Below are 23,305 nucleotides of genomic sequence, written 5' to 3'. Positions count from 1 at the left end.
ATGCAACCTGAACTAACCAAGAAGAAACTTCCATTTTAGCGCCTAGAGATGAGGGCGAGATTGGCGCCTCGACTTCTACACCATTACCTCTATCCTCACGGTCTACGTGGCAGAGAGTGTTAGAAACAATTGGTTACACGCAGACACAAGTGGTGGAGTGACTTGATAGGATAGATGCTCGCCTTGATAGGCAGGATGTCTGCCTATGCCACATCGAACATTATTTGGGCATTTTGCCTCCTCCACCACCTGATTTGGAGGATGGAGGAGTTAACTTGAAGGATGCAACTGGAGAGGCAATTAGATGACCCAAGGGAGCGGTGGAAGAGATGGTCCAATGGCTTAAGATGAATTACTTCCAGATGGCCTTTTACAGCTTTTATTTTTTGACTTTCTTGCTTCCTTGAAAATTTGAAACTTTTATTTGTTATTTGGTTTTTACTCTTAATCATTTTTTTTGAACTTATGATGTTGCTACTTATGAACTATCTGCAGTGTTAGTAGATTTGTAGATTGATGGTTTATGATTCATAGTTGATCAGGATTTTAACCATTGACATTTGGGATCATTTCTTATTTTTGTTCATTTATCTTTCTCTACACATTGACAGCAATGTGTATACTAAGTGTGGGGGGAAAAACTTGTGATACATGCATGATATGTAGATGTGTGTTGTTGGAAATGTTTGAATTGCTTGGACTTGATGGAAATATTATTATGCTTCTGAAGTTGTTGAAAATTTGCTAACTGGGAGTTTCATCCAATTATAAGACAAAACTCTATCAAAATTTTTTCAAAATCTTATCTAAAATTACAAAATTGGCTAAAATATTTTTTAATGTTGATGTTTGTTGTTGGAAATGTTTGAATTGCTTGGACTTGATGGAAATATTATTATGCTTCTGAAGTTGTTGAAAATTTGCTAACTGGGAGTTTCATCCAATTATAAGACAAAACTCTATCAAAATTTTTTCAAAATCTTATCTAAAATTACAAAATTGGCTAAATTTAAAAAAAAAAATTTTTTGATTTAGCCCAAAGGTCAAGAAGTTCTAACCAATATTGACTTGAAAAATTCATTTTTTATTTGATTTGGAAATAGTTATTATGTGATTAGGATTTTTGAACTTTAGAAAATAAATTTTGTAAAATGGAAAAAATTATGCCTAAATTTTGCTAGTTGAGTGAGATTTCTCCCCTAAGTAAGAGATCGATATAATCAATAAGAGTTATCTTTTTCCTATGATTTATGCTAAAGAGGTATAAAAAAAAAACCGGATGAAGGAAAAATAAGAGTTGTTCTACTCCAATGATTCTAGTATTGAGCAATCAGGGATTGGCATCTATAAACATTAATTTTCGCATCAAAAGATGTTTGAATTATGAGTATGCTAAACATCTCAAATAAGTAAAATATTGAGTAACCGGGGGTCTACATCTATAAATGTCGATTTTCATGTCAAAAGATAATTTCATTATTTGAGTAAGTTAAATATGAATAAATCCCTCTTAGTGTTGGAATTTGAGAAAAAGATGATTGAAAAAAGAAAAACTATGAATTGACTATATGAGTTGTTTATTTGTGAAATTCGGTTAGGGTGAGAGATTAAATTTAACTTGTTAAAATTAGGGTATGATTATCTCTCTTTTACTTGATATTATGAGCATTTAAGACAAATTTAACAATTACATAAGTTTCATATGATTTAAGACAAATTGAACAATTATAAAGGGTTGAATTTTAAAGTTTCATATGATTTATTTCAAAACTCTTAAATCATTATTGGTTGATTTTTCCTATTGCTTGAGGACAAGTAATGATTTAAGTGTGGGGGAATTTGATAAGCGTTTGTTTTGCATATTTTTATTGTGTTTTATGCTTAACTTTTGGTGTGTTTTTAGGATAAAAATGATGACATTTGGCTCTTTAAGCTTATATTCCTCAGGTTGCTAATTCTAGTCAAAACTTGCATTTGAGCAAATTACTGCATGAGTTTATAGTTTTTTAGGTTTTGGATGATTTATTCGAATCAAGTGAAGTCGAAGTGATATATTAGGAGTAATTCAAAGTCAATTTAGGCATGAAGCAAATGCAGAACATGAGGAAAAGTCAAAAAATGACCGTGCCAATGGATACTTGAAACGTGCCTCATGGATCCAGTTCAAGGATTCAAAATAAACCTCTGTGAAGAGGACACGTGAGCCACAAAAAGTGAAGTATGCCTCATGGATCCTTGATGTCGCATTTCATCATCTAAGAGGTAGAGGAACTAATCCGCAACCTAGATCCGTGAGCTACACCTCGCGGATCCATGTTGCATATCCCTGGGTTAAAGGCAACTTGTAGACTTTTCACAGTTTTTGGGACTATTTTCTTTAATCAATTTCAACTAGTTTCTGCAAAGTAGCAATGGGAACTTGAAAAAGCAACATTTTGGAATCTCAAGGAGCATCTTTTGTAAATCTTTCTTCTATATAAACACTTGTTTTAAAAGGATTAAGGAGATTTTAGAAACTCTTGAGAAAGAGCTATAATTATGGAAAGAAAAGGTAGAGAGAGCAAAAGAAAGTGAGATTTTCTTTTGTGGAAGAACAACTTTGTTCTAGAACTTGAAGAATAATGTGTAAATGTGGAGCTTGAGGAACTTGCTTCATCTAATTAAATAAGATTTATTCAAATTTTACTCTCAACTTCTTGTATTATTCATGCATTATGACAATAGGGTTGGGTGCTTTAACATGTCAGACTTTATGTCTAGCTAAACCATTTTCCCCTACGGGTAAAAATGAACTTGTAGCTTCTTGATTTGTGTTGACTTGAGCTGATCATAGCTATCTTGTGAACCTATTAGTTCATATATCTGCACATTATATTTGTACTTGTTTGATTAGTTGTAAGGAGTCCAACTGTGAAACCTGATCAATAATTAACTATTAGAAAATTTCTATTTTTTGGCTCTTTTGTTAATGCAACTATGGCTAGACGTAGACCAACAATGGGAGGTACAATAGGGGTGAAAGTGCAGGAGGTGGTGCTGTAATTGAGGGAGAAGTTAGTGGGGCTGGTACAAGAAATAGGGCTGCTGTAGGTATAGGGGAACTGAAGAAGATAACAAAAATGGTAGCAACTCTAAAGGAGAGCATTTGACTAATGATGAAGGGTTTTGCAAAGATGATCAAATGCTTGAGAGTGAGAAACTAGCCCCTATAGTTGAAGTTCTCCCTCCTGTTGTGAGGAACACTATTGAATCTACAATGTATGAGGAATGGGATATAACAAGCTTGGAAAGTGATGCACAAGGAGGTGGTCAACATGCAACCTCAGTTGGAAAAGAATCATAGACAACTAATAAAGCATTTGGTGGTAGCAAGAGAAATAAGAAAACGTATGTTAGAAAAATAGCAAGAGGGCCAAGAAAGAGCACAACAAAAAAATAAAATAAAATAGATCATCACATATAATAATTCATCATCACAAACTGATCAAAATACATCACCATAGGATGATAAACAACTAGAAGATGCTAATGATGAAGATGTGTTGTAGGACAACATGATGAATTAAGACCTATGGACCACTCATGGTTCTTCTTATCAAGATGATGATGTGCATAAAGAAATCGTATACACTGACCTCAATGCTAAAAAAATACATGGGAAATCCATATTTTCAAGTAGCGATAAGGTTTATATCATTAGTTGAGTTCAAGACTACAATCTAGAATTATTCTATTGCTAATGGTAGACTTGTTTGGTACTACACCAATGAGGAATTTAGAGTGAGGGTAAGATGCAAGGATCCATGCAACTGGGAGTTTTATACTTCTCAGGAGAAAGCACCTGGGCCGAATGATTTTGTCGTATGATGTGCATGAAAATTGTAGTCATGCTTGGAAAAATAAAAACATGACTGTTAAATAGATAGCTGAGGCAACAGTGCATGAGGAGTGCAATTACAAATATCAAACAAAAATAATTAGAAATGCTTAGAAATATTACTATTGACAAAATCAAAGGTTATGCAGTAAAATAGTACAAGCATATCTGGGAATATTGTTAGGGGATTAAGAAAACTCACCATGATTCTACCATGGCAATTAAGTTCACTTCATTTAGAGAACTGGGTTGCGATTCATCTAGGTTGCATTTATTGGTTCATGAGGCAATATTATTGTTTGGGTGCATTAAAGGAATGATGCAAAATGTGTAAGCTTGTGATTGTACTTGATGGATGTCATATAAAAGGGTCATACCCTAATCAACTCTTATCAGCAGTGGCAATTGATCCCAATAATGGCTAGTGGCCTATTGCTTGGGCCATAGTAGAGAAAGAAGCTACTGTCTAGTGGGAATGGTCCTTGGAGCTTCTCAAAGTAGATCTAGAAATAGATAATTAGTTTCAGTACACTTTCATCTCTGATTAACAAAATATGAGTATCTTGTTATATAACAATTGGTGCATACTAGTAGCCACTTCAAGTACTAATGTGTAAAGTATTTTTGTGGGGGTTGGATAGAGCATTATCCAAAGTGCTACCTAACTCTGACCATAGATATTGTGTATAGCACATATATCAAAATTTCAAAAAGAAATATCTCAGTAAGGCACTTAAAGAAATGTTATGGGTAATAGCTAGAAGCAGCACAATTAGCATGTTTAGGAAAACTGCTGAGAACTTGAAATAGTATGATAGTGAAGCATACAAATGGGTGGAGAAAGCACCTCATCCGAGCCACTGGTTTAAGACTTTCTTTTCTCCTCACATTAAGTGTAATATGATTGTCGATAATCCGTGCCAGTCTTTCGATTCACACATACTAGAAGTTAAGGATAAGCCAATCATATCTTTATTGAAAAATGTTAGAGAATTGATGATGGAAAGAATTCAAAGAAAGGCTGCCATTACTAGAAATCCACACTTACCAGGGCCTTTGACTAGAAAATTTATTGCTGATAGAAATGAAAAATTTTTTCACTGGTTACCATAATTCAATGGAATTGATGGATATCAGGTAAAGGCCCAAGGAATGCCAATTTACAGTGACTTTGAAAAAGAAGCAATGTACTTGTTGGATTTGGGAAGTATCTAATTTACCTTGTACCCATTTAATTGTAGCAATTAAGCAAATAGAAGATGATCCCCATGAAATGACTAATGAATGTTACTACAACAGCTTATTTTTGTAGGTTTATAATAATATCTTGTAGCCTATCAGTAGCTAGGACTGTCAATGGGGCTAGGCCAACTCAAGCTCGGTTTATTCATCCCAACAAAAAGTCCAATCAGCCCGACCTTTTAGTGAGTCGGTTTAGTTTAATTAAATATGAGCCGAGCTTGCACCTCATTAGGCTCAAATCCGACATAGATCCGACCCTTTAATTACCTATATATATAATATTTATATTTTGATATTATGTACAACTATATATCCAAATATATTATTACTAAATACTAAATGTCTATAAATTACAAAATACAAAAATACATCTGAAGACTCTCTTATGAACTTTCTTAAGAGCCAATATTAGTAATGCATAACTGAATCTCTAACTTTTCTTATTGGTCGAGTAAATTTTTGTGTTAGCATAATATTGGTTGATTTCTTTTTTGGTCTAGAAACACAAATCATCAAACATGTTTGGATTCAAATCACAAGGCTATAAAAAAATTTCAACTTTTAAAGATGTATTGGCTTATGACCGTATGTTTTATTAATAGTTTTCATGTATTTTGAACAAATTAAATATAAATATTGTTGAAAATTTTTTGGTTTATATACTTTTTAAGAACTATTATTTGTTCATGTTTAGTTTTAATATTGTAGTCTTGTAAATGTTAAATTAGTTTTACAATTTAATAGTTATAGTAATTATATTAAGAAAATTAAGGAGTAATAAGTGAGCTTGAGCTAAATATGAATAAGACTCACAACTCGAATATTATGTGAATTGAGTATGAGTTTCACGTTTATTAACCCGACACTCATAGAACGAAACTCGAAAATATTATAAATTAAATGAATTGAGTTCGAACTTATAAAAACCCGATTCATTAGGCCCGATTGACAGGCCTATCAGTAGCCAAATACTTTGGCCTAAGTCTACCAACATGGAACTTGATCCTCCAATTTCTACTATCCAACAAAGTATGCCAAAAGAGGCAAGGAAAAGGAATGATGTAGAAGAAAAGAACCATGGAAGAAAGCTCAGAGCATGTCACCATGCATTGTAGGAAATGTGGAAAAATATGGTACAATGTAGCAACATGCAAATAGATGACTTCGAATCGAGAAACTGCTTAACTAATGATGAAGCAATAGTAGGGATGGCAACGGGGTGGGGTTAGGGCGAGGGACCCCTCCTCCGCTCCCCACCCCGTTGCCTATTAGTTCCCCCCATCCCCCGTCTCCCGCTCCCCCCGCCCCGCCCCGCCTTGCCTCGCTTCCCTCGTGGGGCACCCGCGGGGTTAATATAATTTTATTATAATTAAATTTTAATAAATAATCAAGTACTAAAATATCAACACATCACCAAATTATTATTCATTGTAATTTTGCAATTGAAACTCATAAAAACAATCAAACAGAAGTTATTTGAATACAATCCAATATGATGAAATAAATATAACTAAAATAGTCAAGTTTTCACTTTTAGTACAAATGCAATCACTAATTCATTATTGTGTTTGTGCTTTTTTTTGAGAAAAAAGTGTTATTCTATTAAGTGTAATTAGAAATTTAGTATAAATGTATTAGTAAATTTAGTATAACTAATTAATAAATTCTATTAGTAGACATGTATAATTATTCATATAATTGATAATATCAATTATATTACATAAACTAATATGCATTATGTAATACATCTAACTAATAATATCATCATCATAAGTTTATAACTAATTAACTTACATATTATATATATATTTTTTGTTTTGCGGGTGGCAGGGCGGGGGTATACTCCCCCCCCGCCCCGTTTCTAAGCGGGGGGAAAAAATTCCCCCCGCCCCCGCCCCCGCCCCCGCCCCAACCCCCGCCCCGAGAGCCCCCCGCGGGCACTCGCCTCCATTGCCATCCCTAAGCAATAGCCTATACGTATACATATAGTTTTCATGCCAAATGTCTTACCTTTGTTAACCAATACACTTCCATTTATACAAAGTTTCAAAAAGAAAACAAAGGGCAAAAGAGTGCATGAGGAGGGTTTATGAACTCAACAGCAGTAGTAGTAGTAGCAAACTCTAGCAGTTAACCAGCCAAATCCACCAATCCCAACAATTCAGCATTCAATCCAGTGTCTCAATAGCCAAATCCACCATCTCAGCAACCAATATTAGCAGTTTAGCATCCAAATCCGGCAGCTACAAGTTCTAGATCTAGTAGAAAATTCTACAAAAATGGTAAATAGCTATTAACTAAAGCAAACAAAGGGATGATTAATGCTAATTAGCCTATCTGGAAAAGGAAACACCCTTCAAGTTTGGTAGGTAGAAGGGTAGAAGAGATAGAAATACTAGTAGATCTGGATTAACAAGAGCCAGAGGTGGCCCTACAAGTTAAATGGGATTGGATTATGTTTTGATGTTGACTGATATGTAAATGACTTATCCTCTAATTGATAATAGTTTATTTAAGTGTGGCTATTAAAATAGATGCATTATAGGTTAGGGGATCCACTTTATGTAAATAGTTGATGGCTTTTAGTTTGTTATGATAAATGGCTTTTGTTTTTTGTCCACTGTCTTTCTATAATGCATCTTGGAATAGATTCTATGTACTAGTGGAAATCAAAAGCTTTTACAGTTGTGTTTATGCAGTGGTTATGCTCCTTTTGTCTTGCCTTTTCTACATACACGAGTACTCAATTTACTGTGTTATAATACTGCATGCACAAGTGTCCATTCATTTAGTGCAAATCAAAAATTACTGCAGGGATTCCATTACAAAACATACCAATGGAGATCTCACTACAATAGACAACATGTTTCATCTTCTTGGTCTGATTATAGAAAACACTGCCAACTTGACACCTAATCAACTTTACTACGCCTACTTGTCCACAATCACCCTATAGCATTCACGATCCTTTGATGACCAAAGTATGGGCACTCTCATTGATAGTCATAAAATACAAGGGGATACAATACACCAATACGAAAAATCATGCAGCAAGAAGAGCTCTTGAGAAATAATGCTATGTAGTTTTGCGTTTTTTCACTTCAACCTCAAATTTTGAACCTTTAAACTCCAATTTTTTAGTTTTAGTTTCCCATCTTCTTGCCAAGGTTTCCAGTTCCTCTCATACAATTCCATTCTATTCATTTTTCTCAACAAATTGGGAATTACGTGAGTCAATCTTTTGCACATTTTTGGATTGCACCAATCCCAAAAGCCACATCCCTTATCCTGCATTTTACATGGTAGGACTAAATTCTCATGTTATAACTTCTCCATTATAAATCAAACACCTTACCTCTCATAAAGGGCAAATAACATATCTTCTTGTTGGGTTCTAGTTTGTCCATGAGGGCTTCATCGTTGTTGTTAATCTGCATGGGCATCTAGAAATAGGTTGAGAAGAGCGCCTTAACATTCTTTGTCTTCTTTGCACTTTGCCTGAGGAATTTAGGGCTTCAAATTGACTCCCTACTTCTTTCCTGAAATAATTTCACATTTGAGTATAGGTTTGAGGAAAGAAATAATAGGGAGAATAGGATCAATTAATTGTGGAAAAAATATCCTTGAATTTGCTATGTGTTCTGATTATTTGATAAATTAAGAGCAATAATCGATGAAATGGCCATGGGTGTGCTGATTGGTTAATTTAGTGGCCAATTTTTTTTATAAAAATTTATTTGATGGCCAATAGTTGATGCAAGCAATAGTTTAATATCCACTGAAATATTTTGCCCATAAAATAATACCATATCCCTCAAAGGCAGAGCAATTTTTAAGTGCCCACCCACCAAAATTTCTGAAGTATCCCCTTTTGATTTCCTTTGTTCCTCTAAGTTCTTCAAATCTATAATTATCACCTATTTAAAATGATGCCTCTTAGAAACAAAACCAAGTGCTAGTTAAAAAAAAAGAATATTGAACATAAAAGCTTTTTATTCTATAGTACAAAAAATAATTATCATTCAGCTTGTGCAATAACGTCATTATTGTAAAATTCAATACAACTTTAACAAAATTGACTCGACTATTATACTAGTTATTTATGATTTTCTAGACAGTTATTTTTGTATATAAAAGTTATCTATTTGGTTGTACTGCGTTGTACACAAAGCAATTGTCCCCCAGCTTTGGATTCTAACTCCGTCACTGCCAGCCTTTATTCAATAAAGAGGGCACAACTTTGAATATGTATGACATCTATGTTATTTTACAATATACAATTTATCACGTAGAATAGTAGTAGTGTATGTAGTACCCAAGTCAATACAAATTATTTTTAAAATAAGCAGTCAATAATACGCACCATTCATCAATTAAAGATCCAAATGCACCCTTTTCAAAATTTTCCTGCAGACAATCTCTATAACATCATATTGCAAGCCATAGTCATGGAAAGGACCTTGCACTCCTTTGTATAGTGGAAAACAAAGAAATGCGTTGAAGTAAAAGATGCTAGTCTGCTCCACGAGCAGTTCCTGAAGTACTTGCTTCATCCAAGAATTTTGGCCGGTCAATAGCATCTACCTGGAATTTAAAGGTGACAATCACTTTAAACCAAAAAGAGTATTACTACTTTATGAGCGCCGGAAAGTTATAGAGAAATTACCGTAACTCTATCTACCTGCTGATCAACAATAACATTGGCTTCTTCATGAATATCAACTCGACTCCCATTTGTTTCTAAAGGCTCTCTTATCACCACACCAATATTCCGGGCTTTATTTTTAGGCTTAAAAATTGCAAGTCCCTTCCCTTTATCCTTCCTCCTTGCCTGAGAGTTTGCATTAGTTGTTCCACCTCTAGAACGGCCCTGAAAAATACGAAAGTCCCCGAGCTGTAACATCCTAATAATTACTTATATGTTGTTAAGCAAATGACATATTTGACCAGCTTCAGGCTGAATGGGGAGTGGATACCTAGCGTTAGGCAACTAAAGATGGTGCTTACTCCATGATGCCAATGGATGATTTGACGTTTCCGGAAATAGCATAAAATTATGTTGATAACATGACATATGCCATAAAATGACTTTTCATCTTTTGCAAGGAAAATATCAGCATTAAGGACTAACTTGAACTGGCATATTTAGTAGGTTATGCTAAGTGGGCACCTATGCTAGGCTAATTTTTTCACTATCCCCTTTGATTCCAGGTCCAATGGAGATTGCCCCTACTGCTCCCACCAATGTTTATACATGTATAATTTTTTAAGTTTGTCCCAATAGATGAAGTTTATTCCTCTATTAGCAAAGTGGACATGCTTTGAACTACTTGTCTATAATTTTTGCTGATGGACTTCAATTGTCCGCATGTCCCAATGAGAATGTAAGTAAATGGCATAGATAGCCACCAAATTATTTCCAATTTCACGTTTTGATCACTGAATTTTTTGTTTAGTCAAAATGGTGATTCAACTAATAAATTGGTACATTTTCGATCACTCAACTCATCAAGACGTACATATTTATCATGCATCTAATGAAAATGCACACCAATTGTTTTAAAAAATGTATATTTAAATTAGTTGAATAACTATTTGAGCTAAATAAAAGGTTTAGCAACTAAAACAAGAAATGTTGAATAATTTAATGATCATTTTTGTCATTTGATCGTGAGAATATTATCTCTCTTTAATTACTAGTCCAAATACTCTATAAACTCCTTAATTAGTTAAGCTCACAAGTACAAAGTTTACAATTACATACTAATCGACTTGAATACAATTTTTATTTAATATTATTCTTTGTTTGTCATTTTTTCCCCGCCAACTCAACACACTTTTTTTGAGTCAACACACTTAAAACAAAATAACAACCCATTTTATTTTTTACATTTGAATCAAGATCAAACAAGACACAACTTTACCTTTATGATTCTTCTCCTTTCTCAATGTGCTCTCAATACACAAACCCATTTGCAAAACTTTCATATCTTCTCTACACATTAAAATCCACGTAAGTTATTACCTTTTTTTAACATTTCACCACTAAAGATAGAGATATTTTTTTTATATTGTTATGATTGTCATAATTGACTTGTTATTTTTTCAATACTCTTGCTTCTCTCAACGGTAGTCCCTCTCTCCATTCTAGTTGCCTCTCTCCTCCGTGTCGTTCATTCTTCTTTGTCTCCTTTCCCACCAAAAAATCCTCCTCCTTGTTTTTAAACCAAAATTTCTCTTTCATTCCAATGTCGTTGAATAATGATGCTAACTCCAATTAAAAGAAGATTGGATACATTTTAAGATCAAAATAATTAAACACATTTACCTTCAAGTGCAAAATGAATAAGTTTGTTTTTGTTCTTGCACTTAGTGGATATAGACTCAATTTTTTCATTACTTTTCCAAATTAGAAAACTGGTGGAATTGTTAAGATTGTATATTCAATTGCTTTGGTTTCTTAGTCCATGTGTTTGTCAATTGTGCTACCGTCACATTTTTCACAGTAAAAGTTCAGGAAATTCTCATACAAGTTAAAAACTCACAAAAGACTTGCCTCCTCCTTCCCTCTCGAAAACTAATTTTCTACTTCTCTCTAGATCAAAACCTCCTCCACCTCTCAATGGGAGAGAAACCAAACAAATCAGGTATCTGAATCAGAAATAGTTTAGTTCAATTATCATTTCTTTGTAGGACTTTAACATTGTACTGAGACGGATTTTCAAGGGGTAATAAATTAGTAGATTTTCAAGTATGAAACCAATTTATAAAAATCAAGAAATATTTTCATAGTAAGATAAGTAATTTTGTACCCTTTTGGTCTTTGAAAAGGTGCAACAGATCAGGTAGGAAAGGCTTACCTCATTATCTGATCTCGGAGACTGGTTTCCTGTTGTTGGATCATGAACTTGACTTGCAGCAACACTTTGATTCGGAAGGGTTATTCCCTCTCCCCTCAGTTGGACGGGATTCCGTTGGTCCAGTGATTGGGATGGCCTGTGAAGAATTAACTTAAACTGACTATTTTTGTTCTTAAATTCAAGCACCTCTGCTTCTATTCGATCAACAATGCCATCACTGCTTCCATTTACTAAGACAATAGTCATCTCCTCAAGCTTACTAAGCTGATCAGCTGCTCCAGGGGGAAATATTACCCTTCTCACTGTTGTGCGATAATTTGGGCGCCGCACAATACGTTCCCACAATCTTGGCTTTGGATTAGGATTGCACATTCCCGGGGCAAATGAAAACCTTAAGCACCTTAGGCCAACCAAACTGCTGACTTCTTCTGGTAAACAATGGATTGAGGTGTCTCGAATATCAAGAACTTCGAGCTTCGTGAGTTTCACTATTTTAGATGGGAGCTCAGTTAGGTCACCGCAATTGTTGAGGTATAAACTGCGAAGCTCAGTCAAGGAGGAAATAGAGGATGGCAACAATTGTATTCCGGTGCTGTGCAGGTCCAAAACTCGAAGTTCCTTCAAAGTTGTGAAGAACGGTTCCTTAATGCTTCTCAAGTCTGGGTTAAGTTGCAGAAATAGTGTTGATATGCCCCCACATTCTAGGCTCACAGGTAATTCCTCCAATTGGCTTTGTATCAAAGACACCCTTCTGGCCATCTTCCATTCTTCGTCTTTTAGGTGTCCGTCTATCTTTGGACCTGACCTGACAAAGGATGTTCCAACTTTCTCCCCGGGGAAAGTTGTACGAATTGCAAATCTCCTGAAGAGTATTGGCATCTTAACGTACTGTTCAGAACAGCTCTCTAAGAGATAATGCCCAGTCAGCTTGTGCAGTATGAAAATTCCATCTCCTCGGGCCTTAAGGAATGTAGGAGCAGGACAGCAAAGAAAACCTTCAGCTTTCCAACATTCGACTAAAACATTAATGGGAATTGTGAAGCCTTTAGGAAACAATGCTGCATAAAGTAGGCAACTTTTGCAACGATCCTCTTTCAAGCCTTCATAAGCTATCTCAAAAGCCTTAAATAATCCTCCTAGTCCCAGATCTTCAGATTCACCAACATCTGCTGTTAATTTGTCCTTTATAGTTCCCCAAAATTCTGCATCTATTTTGCTTTTTAGCAACGTCGCAATGAATGAGATCACCCCTGGAAGCCCGCCAAGCTCTTTAAGAATCAGCCCAATCAGATCACAACACTCTTTACTTAGTTTTTCACCTTCCATGATCTTATCAAACAATTTTCTCGAATCATTGTATGGTAACTTTTCTACTTTGATTTTTTGGTCGAAACCAAAACTCCTCAGCAAAACTGGATCTGTAGTTTCAATCACGACTATCCCGTGCTTATGTTCATAAGAGACTCCAATCTCCCCAAGCTGAATTGATGAAGAAAACCCCTCAAAAAGCAGCAAATATGATTTTTCACGTAATTCTGTAGATATTGTATCTTTATTCTTATCAATTGTACTAATCTGCTCAGTTAACTCCAAACGCCGAAGAATAATCTCTTGTATGGTTTTGATGACATTCTCTTTCTCGTGCAGATTAGTTGGAACAGTCACCCAAATGACGTAGTCGAGTTTCACTGAAGGAGGGCATGAATCAAACCAGTTATTCAAGTTCTTCATGATATTTGTTTTTCCAACTTGCGCTTCTCCACAGATAGCAATCCTTTTCAATTTTGCTTTTGCTTCTGCTTCTGCTTCTACTTCTGCCTCTGCTTCTGCTTCTGTTTCTGCCTCTGCTTCCGCTTCTGCTTCTGCCTCAACTCCACAGGTCTGCAGTTCACCAAGGAGTTCATCAAGGATCTTTTTATGCGAAGGCATAACATCTAGGTTTTTAGCATCTTCCATTCTTATAACAGCTTTTGGCCTCACTGCACCTGTTAAATCCGCAAGTTGTATGTCCTTTCGGGCTGAAGCAATTTTTTCCCTTAGCTTCATAATGTCTTTATCGAGCCTTGCAAGCTTGAAGAATTTTTTAGTCCATAATTTGTGCTCCCTTAAGTGGGAAATATCCGGCAGTTCATGGATCGGTGCATTTGTGCTCCTCTCATTCTCAACCGCTCTGTTCGAACCTTCCACTTCCTGGCGCCTTTGGTTTCCAGTTGCTGCTGTCATCTTTCTGTACTTTTCAATTATCTTTTTGTAATCATGCAACAACCGGAATACTACCTTCTTCCATGCTCCATGTTGTAGACGTCTCTGTACGGAGCCTGCTCGACGATCGATATCTTCTTCATAGTCATGCCAACGGGCATGAAGAATATCTGCTTCGAGTCCAAGATATTCAAGATTGTCTAGTAAATCTTTCACGTGTCTTCTCCTGTGCTTCATGTACACACAGAGATCTTTAACAACCGCATATGCAAATGTTAGAGATGACCCACCAAGTGCTGCATCAACAGCCATCCTGCAAGCTCAAAAGCTTTTCTTAAGCCGACCTTGAAGGTTCCAGATTCAGTAATTAAATTCATTGTTATGAAATGGGACAAAATGAACCTTAAGTCTTCAATGCTCGAGAATTGAGCTAAATTGGTTTCCAATGTTTCCACCAAAACAAAATATGTTTTAAGGTATTCAATTTTGAATAACGTAGTTTATTATGTTTTAATCTAAACCAATGTTCGTCTAAAGTATTTAATTTTCGCCAAATTGGTCTTCAATATCCATAAAAATGTAAGAAAATTTATTAACATGAGATACAAAATACATAAAAATTCAGAACAATGATAAAATTTATGGACAAATAATGGGAAACCCTAGAAACTCGGTAAGATATAATATAAGTGTAAACCATCCAATTTTTTACCAAATTAAAAATTATATATATATATATATATATACACCTAATAATTTGCTAATTGAACAAATCCGGTGCTGTTTTTAGCATGTATGATCTCCATTTAGTTATTTTCTAAACTTAAATATAATAATCCATTAAACAATATATTTTGTACATAGTTATTACAAAAATTAGTTGTAAAGTTTTGGTTTCCATTATTTTTATGGTGTAAGTAATATAATAGTATACAAGTTGTAAAGTTTATAAGGTGTAAAATTTATTACTCAATGCTCTAGTACTCAATGCACAAAAATTATGTAAAACAAACGTTATGACCTCTATTTTGCATTTTGTGACTTTTCACAATTTTTGTAACTATTCAATAATTCTAACAAATGGTTTTTAAGCTTTATTATGAGTTTTAATAATTTTTTTTAACATTTATAACCAAAATGGCCGAGATTGAATACCTGAAGGACTACAATTGTTTAAGCGGAAATATTACAGATCATTTTCGCCGATAAACAGTTTAGGAACAACATTTGGTTTAGTTGGAACATTTGGATTAATTTAATTAGTTCACATAGCAGACTAAACACACACACACACACACACATATGTCAGAGAAGCCAACAACGTAACAAAAGCCATCTTTACTTACTTTTGTGTAAGAATTCATGTTATTCTTCCCCTTGGAGGAGGAAAAATAAAAGGTTCTTTAAAATTAAAAAAAAAGTGTAATTTGGAGTCTCACTTTATAGTTTTCGTAGGCGATAGTGCCCATCAATTAATTTAGGAATATAAAGTGCAACTAGGGTAAGTATGATCCTAAACTCATTAATTAATTTAGGAATATAAAGTCACTAGGCACACATGCAACTGGGGGTTGTGTGTGCCAATGACTGCTCTGGTCTTGGAAGAAAATTCTGAAACTTAAAGAGTTTTAGCCCAGCCTCTCATTAAGAAAATGGTGGGAAATGGCAGCGAGAATTTTTCTGGTTCGATAATTGGCAACCAACGGGGCCTTTGTATCAACATTTTCACATAACTTACTCTCTTGTTTCAGATGTCGAAGGCAAGATACATTGAAGAAATGTGTTGCTGAGGGAACTTGGAAATGGCCAACTGGGAGGAGAAGGAATCAGAAGGTCAGGTTGCTAATGCAACAGATACCTACACTCTTTGTACCGTTTGTAGATGAGGTTGAGTAGAGTATACAGACACCTAGCTTCTTTGGATTGTTCATTGTTAAATCAGCTATGTTGACACTCAGATCACGGGATCAAAAAGGTTTTCTGGTATCATCTGGTTTGGGAAAAAACCTATGTACCTAGAGGCTCCTTATCTTATGGTTGGCCTGTAGAATGCAACTAACTACTAAAGTAGATTGCAGAAATGGGATTTACAGATCTTAGCTACCAAGTGTGTGCTATGCGGTGAAGTTGATGATCATCTTCTCTTCAGTTGCAGAGTGTCGCATGGATGTGGTAGAAAACACTAAATATGTTGGGATCTAGCCGCGTAACAAACTTCTATTGAGACATCAAATAGCCAGCAATTTAATAATAAATAAACTATAAATATAAAAATAAATGACACGCAAAATTTATTATGGGCCGATGTCCACAGAGAAAAAATCCTTCTTTATTGTGAGAGAATAAACCTCATATAAGAATATAACCTAAATTCAAGTCCAACCCTTGTATAATTGCTCTCTCACCTCCTAAGAACACATGTATAGGCTACATGGCTCGCACAGGAATGGGTACTGTCCTTAGATCAGATTTGCTAAAATTCTTGTAGTTGTTTTGTTCTATGTAGTTAGGGAATGCCCTGGTGTGTAGATATCATTGGATATTGTCAATAAAGAGCTTATTTTTTCCAAAAAAAAAAAAGAAAAGAGTATGATTCTAAACTATTTCTTTCTATTCATTAATTTTGCTATATCCATATACATACATATATATATATATATATTTATATACCTATATAGATAAATATGTAATGCATAATATATATATACATACATACATCATATGTAGGTACATATAGATGCACATGTCTATGTATATACATATCTACATGCATACATACATAATAATTAAAGGGATAATTTCACAAACCTCTCTTGAGGCTTTTAATGATTACAGAGAGTTCCCCTTAGGTTTTAAAAATTACATATACCTCTCATACTTTTACTATTTAGTAACAATATAGGTCCAACAATCCAAATTTTCTTTCAAAAATCCTAAATTGTCCTTTTGTACAAAACTAAGAAAAAAATATAGCATACTCAATCATTTTCTTCCACACTTTGCACAAATCAACTAATCTAATCCATAACAACCATCCAAACATAAGTTTTAAAATCAAATAGCTGCCCAAAAGATCCCAAACTACATATACAATACCAATACTTGTCACGTAAAAAAAAACACATACAAACCCCATTGACAACCAATTTTATACACCAAAATTAAATATCAATGCTTAAATACCTTTTCAATATAAGTTAAACTGACTAGAATCACCATTACAACACTCTATGGCCTTAAAAATATTAATATTTGAAAAGTAGAGAATGAATTCTACCTCTACAATAAAATCATAATAAAAAAATTCCTTATCCAATGAAAGAAATTCTTATGTAATTATTGACAGCAAACTAAATATGACAAATTTCACATCTTTAGTTCTTCTTCTTATTTTAATCATCAATTTTATTATTTATTTCTTTATCACTATAAGTCTCTTCATTTACTTTTAATTTGACACATAATCTACTCCCTCTGTTGATTTTGTAATTTCAATTTGCTAATATCCACAAAACTGAAAATAATAAACTTAGGTTATATCAATTAGAAAAGAGAGGATAAAAAATAGACAAGAGACAGAAAATAAATTTATTTAGGTTTTGAAAATTTGTTGCCTTAAATTTAAAATTATCTATCAAATGGAGGGAATTATAGGTATTTTACTATATCAAGAGAGATAAGTATAATTTCTTAAACCTGAGGGGAGCCGAATAAAATTGTCAGAAACCTCAAGGGAGGTTATTGAAATTATCCCATTATTAAATACATACATATGTGCATTTGTACATATCTATATGTACAAACACACACACATACTTTATGAACATGTGCACATATTTATGTACACACATATATACATACAACCACATGAATACACACACACAGGTATATATATATATTGTAACTATTTTTTCAACAAATATTCTCTCCTTGCATCTTATTGATGCACGGGTTTAATCTAGTTGTAAATGACTACATTTAAAATAGATCTCAATTGATGCAACATAGGATGCATAGAGATCTATTATATGAACATATAAATGAAGACGAAATCGCAATTGACACAACTACTGATCTACAAGGATCTTTCAGAAAAACATATATTCATTTAACAAAAGACATGAAAATCGTTATGAATGATATTGGATTTCTTAAATGAGGTGAGAAATTTTTTTCAAGTGAACTATTTTTTCTTCATTGATGATTGAGAAAGGTACTAAAAACTACGAAAGAAAATGAAACAAAAAATTTACCTCGAAGGATTATGATTGCTCATCGATGATGCTGAGCTTTGAACATTGGTTATTAGGAGCAAACAATTAAAAAAAAGCATTAAATTCTAATGAAACATCAAAGGCATTAGGAACTAGAAGTGTTAGTGGTTGTTTATATTTACCTTTCGGTGAAAACCATCACCTATTAAACCCAAGATCTTTATGGCAATTATTAAGAAATAAATCAGCAGCAAAATTGCGGAAATATACTTGGATTCATGTTCTCTCTATTGTTAGGATTTTCCTGATGATGGGATATCGGGAAAGGTTATTTTATGGTACTAAAGAATACGAGAATAAGATAAGTGTGACTTGGAACCATAATCCTATTTATAGATAACTTTCGTGTTACCTTTTCGGATTCTTATTTCAACTCATCATAGAAATAGAAAATACCTTTAAATCTTTATTCAATAAAAACCCAGATCCTATTAGATACATTAAAGCCCAAACCGTAATTGATGATTTTAATTGGACTTAACCTTATTTAACAATCTGCAACATATAATTATTCACATAAAAGTCCAACGTTAAATTAAAGATCCAACAAGAATATCACACATACAAGCACACACATATTTACACAAATACACACACACACACATATATATTTATGTGCGTGTGTATGTATAATGTGTATGTGCACAATAATATAGTTTAGTAGAAAAAATGTTTTTATTATTTTATTATTTTATCGATATACTTTAGTTGCATTTTTTCTGGTGTGTACACAACAATGTAGTTTAGCAGAAAAAAATGCAACTAAAGAGTACGGATAAAAAAATAAAATAATAAAAGCACAACAAGAGAAAACACACTTTGTCATAGTTTGCTAGGAAAAGTACAATTCTTGAGAAGAAGGGCAAAAAAAAAAATAGAAAGCAAAAATGATGAACATTCTAAATGCTAGTTTTGTTGAAATGGGTCAATGAGAAAGATATTTTGTGGAAAAATAAGGCTAGAAAGGAATGCAAAAGATAATTCCCTAGGGCTGTGGAAGGAAACAAATGAATCACACTTGTAATTTTTGTAACAATTGCAAGGAATAAGCAAAGAACCAAGGAGAGGAAAAATTATGGAAACAGTTGTCAACATAACAATCATTAGTTGATGAAGAATATCAAATTTAAGAGAAAACAAAAATTAATAAAATAACCTGAATAATGTTGGATGGTAAAATTCTCATAATTATACACATTGCTACTAGTGCACATAATTGGTTTCACCAATGAAAGAAATGTAGATAAATGAAAATATACTTTAGATCCCAAAATTTAGGATACTCAAGAGTTTCATAATACATTTGAAAATTAAAAATGTTGATTAATGTAAAAGAGAAGTTTGACCTAAGTATTTTGGATGCTTAAATTATTTTCTCTCAATAAAAGTTTCTCTAACTTCTCTTTGCAAGCCTTTCAACAATTCTTTTTTCTCTATGAGAGGGAGATTTTGGTCTCAAGTCAATATCTCCCTCCTTCTGCTCTTGTTTTATGTTCAAGAAAATCTCTTCTTAGGCATCCTACTAAAAGTTTTCACTCTTCTAGTGCTTACATGTGAGAGTTTTTTGCTTTCATAGGTTTCTACATGAGAGTTTTATCCCCTCATTGAGGATGGTAGCGAGAATTTTTCTTAGTTTTTTTTTCCATTTCTTTATTAGATTTAAGAATTTTTTAAAAATATGTATGTCAAATCTGAGATTTTTTTTGGTCCTAAAATCAAATTTCAGTATCTAATTTGAACTTGAACTAGTTGTATAGCAAATATGATATTATTGACATACACGAATATTCATTGGACCGCTTATGATTTATCAGGATTTGAAATATGTTGCACTTTCACAATATAATCTTTATTATTTTTTAAATCTATTAGATCTAGTGATTTTTTAGATTTATTGTATCTATGACATGTTCAATGTATTTTTTAACTCGTATAAATTTCATGGAATAAAATTATATCTTTTTTGTCAAAAAAATTAAAATAGTCACATTAGTAATTAAGAAAATATTTATTCTTATGAAATCTTATTTTCTTAAAACAATAAATGGCTAATTCTTCTGAATATGAAATAACTGTTGTCAAATTATCAGTGCGTTTGGATAGGACATTACACTTTCATATATATATAGGTTTATACTTGAAGTCTATAATTGGCTCAAACTGGAATCACCTATCACAAGTCTCGGTACAATTTGTAACGTTACATGTTGGTAAGGTTTATAGGTTCCTTTTTTAATTAGGATTCAGCAAGTAAAGGGACTATTTTGTTGATTCATTTTAATTTCTATGTAAAATCGATTAAGAACTCAAAAAACTAGGGGGTATAGGGCTTCACAAGTTCCACTTCAAACCAGTTTATTGTTAGAATGAGTTGATAGATGTAAATATCTTTTTAAATTTGAGAGATATGATTAGATATCAATAATAGACTAGGATAGATTAGATATAAATTCAAATTTATCTAGGTTCATTGTATCTCTTCCTAGTATAAGCCTATAAGTATGCTGATGTATCATTTGTGAAAGGTGAGAAATATAGAAATATTTCCCAAACTTATTTCTCTTCTTTACATATAATATTAGAGCGGGAATTCTAAGGTTTCTACTCAAGTACTATTCCAATATAACTTTGAATAAAAAAACATGGCAGAATCATTTGAAATGGTGAAAAATAGTGAAATTGCCTCCATCTTAAAGGACTTGATTGCAAGAATGACAGAAGTCTTAGTTAAGAGCTGGAAGACTATGCCAAAATAGTGACTCAACAATGACAAATATTTGCATTATGTTGGATGCCACCAACTATATCTTATGGTTCCAAGTTATTGAGAGTATATCTCAAGCAAAGATAAATTGGGATATATAAACTGTGAACTTCCTCAACCTTCACTGACAGATCCTATATACCCACAGAGATGGACTGAAAACTCTATCCTAAACAGATAGTTGATAAACTACATGGAGCCATCCTTGATTAGTAGCTTCATTCGTTTTCTAAACGTGAAAATGGTAAGGAGTCCGGTTGTTACAACATATTTCAATGGCGTTTATAAATTCCAATGTATGATTTGCATAGGAAGGTAGGTAGGATGAGATAAGTTTGAAGATCAATTGAGAAGCACTAACAACCACCCTCAAGGCTTGTAAAAGGAGATTGATTTTTGTAGCCTATCCCAATGGAGTGTGCTATCGATATCAGCAGGTATAACTCTCTAATACAAAAAAAGAGAGTATACATTTTCCTTGATGGGTCCACTTTGGACAATATTCATAGTAAGGTATTGCAACTGAAACAATTTTCGATGATAGAGGAGGCATATGCCTACTTTTGACACGAAAACACCAGACAAACTAATCGAGGTGCCAACCAAAGAAGATTATCTTGCACTTATTGTAGGAATAAAAAGCATTCCCGCGACACTTGTTTTAAGCTGTATGGATATCAAGCTGGGCGGAAGGACTATAAAGGACAAAATCGACAAATTAAACAGGTGAATATTGTTGAACATAATGGAAACTCTAGAAGAGTAGCCATAGCAGCTGGTAATCCAATAGCATTAGCCACAACTCTTATCATTACATAGGTGCATTTTGTCCTTTCTTCTGATACCTCAATGACTTGTCAGTGTCAAGGTAATTATAGCTGTAATTGGTGTGATAGTAACTAGATTGTCAATTAAGGGTTACTAATCATATGACTTTTGATCCAAATGATTTTTTCTGTGTTATTCAACCAATACAATCAATGATCTCTAATACAAATGGTGTTATATATTAAGTTACAGGAGTTGGATTTGTTCTTCTATCAATTCTTTCTTTATTTGACCCCTCATTAATTCCTCTCTGTCAAATAATTTACTGTCTATGAGTCAAATCATAGCCGATCTTATTTGTGCAGTATTGATACATCCAATTTTTTGTCTACTTCAAGATATTCTCACAAAGAAAATAATCAATCATGACAAGAAGAGAGGGGACTTGTACAACATGGATAATTTTAGTCCAGGTAAAACAAATCAAATAAGATGCACGAAGAATACTAAATAGTGTGAGATCTAGATATGACATCAGCAGTGAGGGCATCTATCATTGGTTATATAAGGCATCCATTTACTGATTTGTTCTCTATTATACATATTACTGATTTAAAATGTAGGAAAAATCATTCAAAACGTCCCTCACATTTTGTAAAATGACTTTTTTCGTCCCTCACTTTAAAATGTATAATTTTACATCCCTTACAAATTCATATTAATCAAATTTGGTCCCTACCTAGGTTTCTGACTAATTTTTTGTCGAAATTTATCACATGCCTTGCATGTTTTTATTTTGTAGGGGTAAAATTGTCAAATCAAAATTTACATAATCCATCTATAATCCCTTACATTTCACAAAATAAATTGTTTCGTCCCTCACATTTACAAAATAAATTTTTCATCCCTCACATTTCACAAAATGAATTTTTTCATCCCTCATTGACCATGTACACAAATAGTTTTTTTTTTAAATATATATATATATATATATATATATATATATCTATTTGATTTCACCTGAACAATATGAATAGTATGTAATATATCTCTATTTTGTTTCACTTAAACAGACTAATTGTAGTTGTGCATATGTTATTCAATAAATATATACATAAGTGTAAATCTAATAATTTTTTTTAAACCCATATATATTTATATTTGATTTCACCATGTAAATTTATTTAATATTTTTAACCATTTCTATTTTGGTAATAATTCATTTATTAAGTTGTATAATAAGACCATATAATTAATCAATGTTAATTCAAAATTTATAGTCATGCTAACAAATTACAATTTAAATCTAAAATTTTTA

The 23,305-nt window shown here is 33.1% G+C and overlaps 1 protein-coding gene across 8 annotated transcripts in view; it reads right to left on the bottom strand.

The window, feature by feature from the left end:
• Nucleotides 1–7,108: 7,108 nt before the first annotated feature.
• LOC113735027 (uncharacterized) overlaps nucleotides 7,109–23,305 on the bottom strand; it is a 34,233-nt gene continuing 18,036 nt past the window's right edge. For 3 of the 8 annotated variants that reach the window (XR_003459495.2, XR_003459494.2, XR_003459493.2), the window contains 4 exons: nucleotides 11,980–14,494; nucleotides 9,786–9,989; nucleotides 9,483–9,703; nucleotides 8,344–8,658 (listed from right to left, as the gene is read on the bottom strand). Coding sequence is in view for 2 of the 8 variants with exons in the window: in XM_027261907.2 (XP_027117708.2) it covers nucleotides 9,632–9,703; nucleotides 9,786–9,989; nucleotides 11,980–14,494; nucleotides 18,435–18,514 (2,871 nt within the window). In the remaining 6 variants the exon portion in view is untranslated. Of the gene's footprint in view, nucleotides 7,391–7,898; nucleotides 8,659–9,305; nucleotides 9,704–9,785; nucleotides 9,990–11,979; nucleotides 14,495–18,434; nucleotides 19,173–23,305 lie in introns of those variants that run through there. The other 5 variants (XR_003459490.2, XR_003459489.2, XR_003459492.2 and 2 more) reach the window with 5 other exon arrangements.

This window comes from Coffea arabica, chromosome 3c, assembly GCF_036785885.1.
Source record: "Coffea arabica cultivar ET-39 chromosome 3c, Coffea Arabica ET-39 HiFi, whole genome shotgun sequence".
Classification (NCBI taxonomy): Eukaryota; Viridiplantae; Streptophyta; class Magnoliopsida; order Gentianales; family Rubiaceae; genus Coffea; species Coffea arabica.
This window is presented reverse-complemented; position numbering and strand designations above follow the sequence as displayed.